Raw genomic sequence first — 9,596 nt, 5'->3', positions numbered from 1 at the left:
TTTCCCTTCCCTTTTCTTCCCTTCTCTCCTCCTCTTCTCTCTTTCTGCGCATGTGTACCCTTTCCTTATTCCCATCCCCTCTCCCCCCATGGTGACTCCTCTGATCTCAATCCTTGGGGACCCATGAAGTTGACCAGAGGCAGCTTTCCGATAAACCTACCTTTAATACAATCTAATCTGGCTTGAATTGGCTCATTTCACCAGTGGAGAAATAACCTACCAACCATGACAAAAAGTTGTCAACCAAAAAAAATCTGTCAAAATCTAAACATTTTGGTACCAAACTGTCCCCCTTAATTTAGCTCTCTAACTTTGGTTTCATTTTGCTGTTTCAACTTTACCAGCAAGCACCTCGCTTTTAAAAGCTACTCCAGTACCCCATGAGGGCAGGGGCGGAGGGAGGTTAACAGAATCACCCTCTAAGCATGGTGGAGAAGGGAACTGAGGGAAACAGCCCCTCTGTGTATGGAGACTTCAGATGTTGAAAGAAACCACACATACCAATGTGACACTATAGTTTACATTGAAAACTGTAAAATAACTAGCCACAGGTCAGAACAATAAATGATTTAACTACTCTATGCCTCTGCTTGGTCATAGGGATAGTTCAAGGATTAAAGGAGTTAGTTAATTCATAAGAAGCCATTAACCGGAGCTCAACACATAGTAAGCACTCAATAAAGTTGTTTGTTATTCTTGGATTTGCTTGTCTCCATCAACCTACATAATTCTTCCTTTGGCCTTAACCCCCTCTGCCTGAGTTTATACTGCCTTTGCTGCTGAACTTTTTCAAAGACCCAAACTTCTACTCTAATTTTCCACTTCAGTCTGCATTCTTATTTTTATTTCTTATTTAAATCCTCAAACATCTGTTGGATTTCGAACAAGTGTGCTGGCACCCCGTATTTCTGGCTGGAAAGAATGTCAAGAGACATATAGACTGCTTCTGATTCTTGGCGTTTCTATTTGCTGGTTTCCAACTTTTCAGTGGTTTGAAAAATTACAGGCATGTAATTTTCCACCCAATTTTAATGTATTATTTTAGCAGGGCGAACTCTCACTGGTTTTACCTGGGCAACTCCAATAAACTAAATTATAAGGAGAAAAGGAGGGTAAGCTGCAGAAACAAAATCACTGAATGACAAAAATCTGCTCTGGAGGCAGCAGGGGTAAGGAGGTACCTGGCAGGCCCATGCCAAGGTGTCTCCTCACTCCGAGAAATCACGATGTGTGACAGAAGACAGGTCTGATGAGGGGAAGGAGAGTGAGGGCTTGGAGAAGGGAGAGGCAGAAAAGCAGGGGCAGAGAAGGACAGAGAGGCTGCTCCGGGATGGGGGAGGAGGAGAGAGAGACAGAGAGAGAGGGAGGGAGGGAGAGAGGGAGGGAAGGAAGGAAGGAAGGAAGGAAGGAAGGAAGGAAGGAAGGAAGGAAGGAAGGAAGGGTGGACAAAGGAAGGGAGCAGTCCTCTTAAAACACAGCAGACTACCTGGTCAGGAAGCAGATGATGATATAAACGTGTTGCTAGGTTCCTTTTGCTAGGTCCCTGGGAGGAGTCTAGCAGAATCACTTGTAAGGCAATACTGGAGGTAGAGAAAAAAAATATGCTGCACTCTCTCTGATTTTGGGCATAAATCTCTCATCTCAACAAGACAGTAGGTTTGCTCACTGGGATTACCTACCACCTATTTTTGATGTGCCTCCATCCTTCCCTACCCCATTAATGAGCACATAATAGATGTTTCTGTTCCCACTGGCTATGTGACTAACTCATCTCATTGTCCCTCTAGCCCTTGGCATTTGAAAAAGAGGGATTAGACCATCCTGGGAGAGAAGGACCTGTGTCCATCTTGCTAATGTTGCATTCCCAGGCAGGAGCTGTGTGGGCCAATCAGCAAGTTCCTACTGCCGGTTTGAACCAGCATATGCACTAGATGATTGTAAGGCTCCTTCCTGTATGTTGCTGTGTCTGGAAGCTCAGGGATGCCCCAAAGCCAGAAGAAGATAGTCTGAGGCTTAGTAGACTAGGATCACAGTAGGACTCCAGGAGATGAAAAGCATAACTCCTCATTATCCCCACAGTGGGTGCTTTTAAGTCCAATGTGAGCCTGCTGCTGGTCCGTCTGCCTCGCTCAGCTGTTTTAGCTTCAGCTGCACTTGTCCAAGAGTGCCCTGCTCCCAGCTCCAGCCACAGGAGCTGATACGCATCAGCATGGAGCCCAGCACCCATACCTAGAACATCATAGTAGTGTTTTTACACTACAGAGCCCTTCTCCCCAGGATGGGTGTGCAAGAGGGAAGGTGATATAGGATGGGTGACCTCTGTTCTGCATACACTGAGTGAAGTACACATATGTGATTTTCATGGCTACCTGGTATTTAGCTTAGCCTGTATCTGACTTGAGTCTTGACTCAAGTTCTGTAGACCCTGAATAATTTCCACACTCTCTTTAGGAAGCTTATTCTGAGACAAGACCTTTTTGGCCACAGCATTCTTTTATCACATACTTAAAAATTAAAACTCCCAAATGTCTCTCATCCCATCTCTTGGGTTCTGCCAACAGCAGCTGACATCCAACTCTACATCCATAGATTTGTTTTCTCCAGTTTTAGTCACCCATTGTCCAAAAAATATTAATGGGAAGATCAAAGAAACAATCTTGTAAATCTTAAATCATTTTTTGTTATACTATATAATGAGTCAAAGTCATTCATTGTTTTTGCTAGTCTTTTGTAATGCCTAACTTACAAATTCAATTCTAACACTGCTGTTTATGTATGGAGGGGAGGGCTAAGACCTAGGTCCTGGTACTATATGTGACTTTAAATATCTACTGTCTTAAAACATTGGCCCCCACTGGTAAGAAAGGCACATTTTATTGATTTTACTATGTAGAAAGTAAAGCTAGGTTAAACCCACATACACATGCGTGCACACACACACACACACACACACACACACACACACACACAAGTACAAGCTCTGTTTATTAGCTTCTTGTAGTTTAGTTCTGGAATGTCCTTCAAAGACTATAATGGGTTATTTCTCCACTGTTGGTGAAATGAGCCAATTCAAACCAGATTAGATTATATTAAAGGCCGGTTTATTGAGAAGTTGCTCTGGAGCGGAGGAGTTCATTGGCCCCCAAGGACTGAGGCCAGGGAAGTTAGCATGGGAAAAGAAAGGAGGGGAGGGAGTGAGGAAAAAAGGAGCAAGAACACACTGAGAACTGAGAGAAAAGAAGAGGAGGAGGAGGAAGGGGGAGAGAGAGAGAAATGAGGGAGAGAAATGAGGGAGAGAAATGAGGGAGAAATGAGAGAGAGAAATGAGGAAGAAGAAGAAGGAGGTGGAGGAGGAGGAGGAGGTGGAGGAGGAGGAGGAGGAGGAGGAGGAGGAGGAGGAGGAGGAGAAGAAGAAGAAGAAGAAGAAGAAGAAGAAGAAGAAGAAGAAGAAGAAGAAGAGGAAGAGGAAGAAGAAGAAGAGAAGAAGGAGGAGGAGGAGGAGGAGGAGGAGGAGGAGGAGGAGAAGAAGAAGAAGAAGAAGAAGAAGAAGAAGAAGAAGAAGAAGAAGAAGAAGAAGAAGAAGAAGAAGAAGAAGAAGAAGGAAGAAGAGGAAGAAGAGGAAGAAGAGGAAGAAGAGGAAGAAGAGGAAGAAGAAGAAGAAGAAGAGGAAGAAGAAGAAGAAGAAGAGGAAGAAGAAGAAGAAGAGGAAGAGGAAGAGGAAGAGGAAGAGGAAGAGGAAGAGAGAGAGAGCAGAATGTCTGGATTATACAGGGAAGAGTGTCTAGAGGAAGGGCAGCTCAGCCCCTGTGCTGAAAAGTTCAGGGTTAGGGACAGGGTCTACCAGGTAGGGTCTGAGAGATGCTGGGAGAACCTGGAAGCCGGTCCGCTTTGGTATGTAAAACATGTACCTTAGTCTCTTGTCCAGGGTCTGAAATCAAACTGAGCCATGCGCTAAAAAAATCTTGACCCCAGCTTGGCTCTCGTGGAAGGCAGCAGAAACCTGTGAAGGGTAAGGCTTGGGTGTGATCTTCAGTCACTGGGTGCACTGATTTCTTTCTTCATTTGTACTTCTTAGTCGCTATGAGGTAAGTAGCTTTATTCCACCAAATGACCCTGTCACAATAAGCTCTGAGCTTCAGGCCCAAAGCCATGGGACTGGTCAACTCCAGGTGAACAGGCCCCTCTAAAGAGGCATGGGCCCAAGCAAACCTTCCCTCTTCTTCCATGGTCTCAGCCATTTTGTTGCAGTAACTGCCATCTCCAGAACAAAGGAGTTACGCTGTGTCACAGAATCACTCAAGAGAGATCCAACTTACTATCCAAATGAAAACAGCTTTGACCGTGCTGACCTCACACTTCCCCTTAAAGACTGCTGATGGAAAGCCCTGATACTCTCCATCACATGGGGGGGGGGCACACTCAAGAGTCTATTATGTCAAGGGCAAAGTGACATAGTTGTTTTCATTTCAAAATACCGAATCACACTGCCACATCTAAATAATGTTGGCCTTTAGAGCCATGGGAAGCTGTATGGGTGAGGCTACCTACAAACTCCCTTCCCCGTGTGCTCTGTTGGTTGCCAGCAGTCTGTCTCCGGGGGCCTCAGGCCTTCCTCCCACCTGCTTTGTTTCTGCCAGTTTTATACCGACGTCAACACTGAAGGTACAGCCTGTCCTTGTGAGAGCTGGGCATGCGGTGGAAAATAACTTCTCGGGGAGCTGGGAAAGTGACATCTGAAGGTGAAGTTTGTCATTTGGCCCAGAGAACTCCATGTACCTTCTGTCCAAAAAGTTGCTGGCAAAAATACGGTACCAATGGCCAGACTGTGCAGACCGGTGAGCCGTGCCCAGTAGGCAGCATTAGCAGAAAGTGGTTGAAACAGAGAGTGGTCAGACAGAGGGGAACAGCCTCCACAACGGAGATGGAGCAGCCCATGTGAGCCTGAGAACTGGGTGCAAGAAACAAGCTAGACTCTGCTCTGTGTCTCCTAGGAGGAAGAAGGGCTATAGGACGGTCTGTGCATCCTACACTGTCCAGCATGCATTTTTGTAAAATTACAGCTTTCATCCAAATGACAGCTTTACCACTGATTTTAGCACTGGGGTTGGGTGGCCATCTGATTGACCCTTCTATTTCAGTATTCCCCATCTATCATCCCTCTGCTCTAAAAAGATTTTTTTTAAAACTAAAGTCTTTTCCCCACTATCCTCTTTTTGGTAGGATAAACTGCAGGATACAGTGTAGAGTCGATATGCCAATCCAGTCCATAAGTTGAGCAAGTTCAAAGTAGAGTGAAGTGTTTTCACTCTGGGGGAAGTCTCTTCATAGACTGTTTTCTAAGCCAGTCAAGTCACTCTGACAACAAGGCAGATCCAGAGTAGACATGGCACTGCCCCAGTCCCAGGTACCAGTGCAGCAGGGACTGGCACCTCCTCTCTTACCCTTCCCTTTCCAAACTTCTGTCTCCTTCCCAGGGCAGGGTGCTACACAGGCTTTGTTCTGGGCCCTCTCAGAATTTTTGGAAAAATTATGTAATTCTCCTCACACATTTTTAAATTAAGATGCCTATTACTCTATAAGTTTAAATGACTGAAAAGCATAGCACTTCTTCAATGCTATGTACAGAAATCTCAACATTACCTATTCAAAAGCTCATAGACATCATATTTCAACTAAATTTCATTTTTCCCTCTCTGAACTCATTTCTCTTCTATCTTTCATAGAATCTTATATTAGTATGACATAATTCTATACTTTAATCTTTTGTAGACTAGCATATCAATTCTAGACAGCAAAATATGCACTTTAATGAGAATTTTATGTATTTTATGCTATCTATATTAAATTTCATTATTGCTTATTATTAATATAAAATCAAGGAAATTCAATTCACTAGCTGTTATAAGATTTTGAATGGCACTAAGTATTTTGGATTGATTAATCATTGTAATATATGTTAGCATATAATTGGGTGAAATAAGATTTTAGCAGATTTTTTTTTCTTTTTTCTTTTTTTCGGAGCTGGGGACTGAACCCAGGGCCTTGCGCTTGCTAGGCAAGCGGAAATAAGATTTTAAAATAACAACTAACAACTCAAAAGAAGAAAGCCTTTTAGGAGAGATTGGTATATCACAGATGAATATTTCTTATTGCCAAATGGCAGCCACATTTTGTGACAATTGTCAGCAAAAGGCAGAGAAGTGCTTGGCCACTGGATCTACAGAAAAGTTGAAAGAAACAAGATACTGCAATCAAATTAAAAAGCCAATATGGGGGTTGGGGATTTAGCTCAGTGGTAGAGCGCTTGCCTAGGAAGCGCAAGGCCCTGGGTTCGGTCCCCAGCTCCGAAAAAAAGAACCAAAAAAAAAAAAAAAAGCCAATATGAATTCCTAATGCATGATAATCTTTTTGGCAAAACCTCAAAAAACGTGTTCTCCATAGGTTTGATTAAATATCCTCATGTAGCGGCTTTCATCTTTAACCTTTTCCTGCTTGAAATCAATGCCAAATATGTACCCAGGACACAGGCATCAATATTTCAAGCATTTGGCCTCCTAGAAAGCTTTCTTCTGGTAGACTTCCCCTTAAAGGAAAAGAAAGGATGAATGTGAGCCCGGTGCTCCCAAAGGTTCTTTCTCTGAATGAGCACAGGGACAGGCCAAATGGAGGTAGTACTTGAGCTTGCTTCTTTAAAAGTTACCCATCCTTGCATCCCTCCTTGGAAACAGTTGCTAAGCCCAGGAGCACATTATCCAGACACTTCCTTTTTACCAGTCTCATGATGGTACCCATGCTAATATTCATTTCTTCATGCTTCAGGTGCTCATTACAGTAGGCTAACTAGAATGGTCTTCCTCCATCAGACAGATTCTCTTGTCCTCTCTTTCTTCTCCCTGACCCTTTAACCTCCTAGCATAGCTCTCACTGAAGACTTGAGTCCCTAGTGTGGAGAAAAGGCCCTAATTGAAAACCAGAAAGGGACTGGACTTTCCAGTACAAACCTTGTCCAGAAAGGAAACTCTGAACAGAAAAAAGCGCACAGCGCCTTCTACCCACAGCGGAATGACATGGCCAAACAAAATTAGCTGTGACCTATAGTCCTATAATCACCCTCATAGTAGAAATGGTGTGTAAGGAATGTCATGAAAAGTGGCTCATCTTAACCAAAGAAGGACAGACACCTTCTAAATGAAGAGCCTTCTTTCTCCCCACCAGCCAGCCACCCATGACGGTAGACACACCAGAGGTTGTCTTGTGACCTCCATGCCCACCACTCTCTAAGCAATGCACTGAATAAACCTTCCTTCTACTTTAAAGAGTAAACGCTTTCCCCAATTTCCCATGTTCCCCACCACACTGTTCTTTCTGACTGGTACAGTAAGACGTGCTAATACCTGAGCTGAGTCCACGTGAGTGTATCATCTACAAACGAGAGGTGGACGTCTCTAAGGATCCTGCTCCTTGTTGGAAAAGTAGGGATACATTCCCAGTAGCTGGCTTCAAACCTCCTACCTGACTCCTTTCTCTCCTCTTGTAGCATCTTCAACACATGGCACTTAGATTCACTAACTACTCACGTAGCTTCTCTATATTTTAAAAGAAGATGGGAATGGAAATTGACCAAGAAAAGATAGGGTTATTTACAGTTTGGTCAACCCTGGGAAAAGAAAGGTTCCTAATGTTTTTTTCTGCTTTTCTTATAGCAGCATCATGATTTTATGGAGGAGAGAAAATAAAAGGCCAAGGAATATGTGTGCTGGACAGTTACATGGCATCTGGACACACACTGGAGTCATCTGAGCAAAGGGAACCTCAATTTTAAATATGCTTCCGTATGATTGGGTTGTAGGCGAGCCTGTAAGGCTTAATTTGTGATTGATGGGTGGTACCATCCCTGGGCTTGTAGTCCTTGGTCCTATAAGAAAGCAAGCTGAGCAAGCCATGGGGAGCTAGCCTACCCCCTCCATATCCTCTGCATCAACTCCTGCTTCCAGGTTCTGCCTGTTTGAGTTTCTGTCCTGACTTCCTTTGATAATTACCAGTGATATAGAAGTGTAAGCTGAATATACCACCCTACCCCCAAAACTTGCTTTTTGTGGGGTTTCTTTACAGCCATAGTAACCCTAACTAAGACGATGTGCACATGTTAACGTAACCGTATACTAAGTTCTCAGGACTATGTGAAAAGCAAGTTACTTCTCTAAGTAGAGTCGTGGCTTCAGCCCTTTCCTTTCCCCAACCCTTTCCTTGGGAAATTTTAATTACTGGAGGTCCACTGTTCCAGTATTCTGAAAGCTGGGGTGGGTTGGGGTGGGTAGGTTATTTCTCTGCCATGGATTAAATGAACCAATTTAAGCCAGATTACATTATATTAAAGGCACATTTATTGGAAAGCTGTTCTTGGTCAGGCAAGTTCATTGGCTCCAAGGACCAAGGCCAGGGAATTCTCCATGGAGGAGGGGAAGGAGAGAGAAAAGGCCTATATGTAAAACGAAGAAGAGAAGAAAAGAGAGGGAGGGAAGGGGGTGCAAAATTTCTGGATTATATAAAGAGAAGCCTCTGGGAGAAGGGCAGTCCAGCCCTTGGGCTGGAAAGTTCAAGGTTGCAGGCAGGATATGCCGGGTAGGGACTGAGAGATGCTAGAAAACCTGGTATATAAACTACGAATCTCAGTTCCTTGTCCCCAGGTCAGAAGCCAAACATTTTTGCATCAGTGTCTGCTTTTGGAATATCTCACCAGTGCTTCAACATAAAGGCAATATTTTATCTTCAGTGTCTCAAGGTTCCTGTTCTTCGGTAGTCAGTTTCTACAGCACCAAGTAGAAATGCTTCTCAAGCTGAACTTCAGTGCTTTTGGGGTGTGTTGTTGTTGTTGTTGTTGTTGTTGTTGTTGTTGTTTTTGCTTTGTTTTGTTTTTTGTTTGTTTTTTTGTTTTTGTTTTGTTTTGGTTTTTTTTGGTGGGAGTGTTAATCTGGACCCATAACTCAGATTAAGTCTTTGGACAGAGAAACACACAAAAAGGAATGGCCTTGCTGAGATGTGGTCCTAATGAATGTGGAAACTTAAAGGATTTCGGGCGACTGGACAGGAGAAAGCTCAGGCTCGAACTGAATGCCCCACTGGCATTCACTTTCAGAGCTTGTTCTTGGTTCCTTCTAACTCCAGCAACTTTAGGATTCTCAAGAGCCAAGAGAAGAAACCAACTTGGGAAGACAGAAGGAAGAAGGTGACATCCTCTCATCTCTAGCTCTCTTGTACGATGAAGGGAAGACAGAAGGGACTGACCCCACAACAAAGGGAGCTGTAAAGACCTTGAGAAACAAGATTGTCTCCTCGTCTTTTACCCTCTTGTCCAAACACTTCCCATCTCATCTTCGTTCACTGTTTCTCCCCCACTCCCTAGTAAGGTACCATTAGGCCGAGCAACCTCCCCAGACAAGCAGCAACGAGAACGCCCAAGCACCTGGATCCCCTGAGGTTACAGAAGCTCAGGAATCCAGGGTTTCTCCTTCAAGCCTCAGCCTGACAAGTCAAGAAGTTCCAAGAACTTTCTGGAAGTGGAGCCAGGTGACCCACTTGAATGAGTGATGTGCTGT

The 9,596-nt window shown here is 43.9% G+C and overlaps 1 protein-coding gene across 1 annotated transcript; it reads left to right on the top strand.

Moving 5' to 3' along the window:
• Positions 1 to 3,103: 3,103 nt before the first annotated feature.
• On the top strand, positions 3,104 to 8,487 carry LOC147996104 (uncharacterized). Its single transcript, XM_087643135.1, has 2 exons — positions 3,104 to 3,891; positions 7,704 to 8,487. The coding sequence occupies exons 1-2, from the start codon at positions 3,287 to 3,289 to the stop codon at positions 7,798 to 7,800; spliced, it is 702 nt and encodes a 233-aa protein (XP_087499261.1). The 5' UTR covers positions 3,104 to 3,286; the 3' UTR covers positions 7,801 to 8,487.
• Positions 8,488 to 9,596: the final 1,109 nt, after the last annotated feature.

This window comes from Rattus norvegicus, chromosome 2, assembly GCF_021556685.1.
Source record: "Rattus norvegicus strain SHRSP/BbbUtx chromosome 2, alternate assembly SHRSP_T2T, whole genome shotgun sequence".
NCBI lineage: Eukaryota > Metazoa > Chordata > Mammalia > Rodentia > Muridae > Rattus > Rattus norvegicus.
The sequence above is the reverse complement of the archived record's forward strand: the minus strand, read 5'-3'. Positions and strand labels throughout refer to the sequence as shown.

Excerpts from the sequence above, each read along its gene's own strand:
- LOC147996104 (XM_087643135.1), top strand. The coding sequence starts at position 3,287 with ATGAGGGAGAGAAATGAGGGAGAAATGAGAGAGAGAAATGAGGAAGAA. Across the intron at positions 3,892-7,703 it reads CTGGAAGCCGGTCCGCTTTG|CAGCATCATGATTTTATGGA; the intron begins GTATGTAAAACA and ends CTTTTCTTATAG.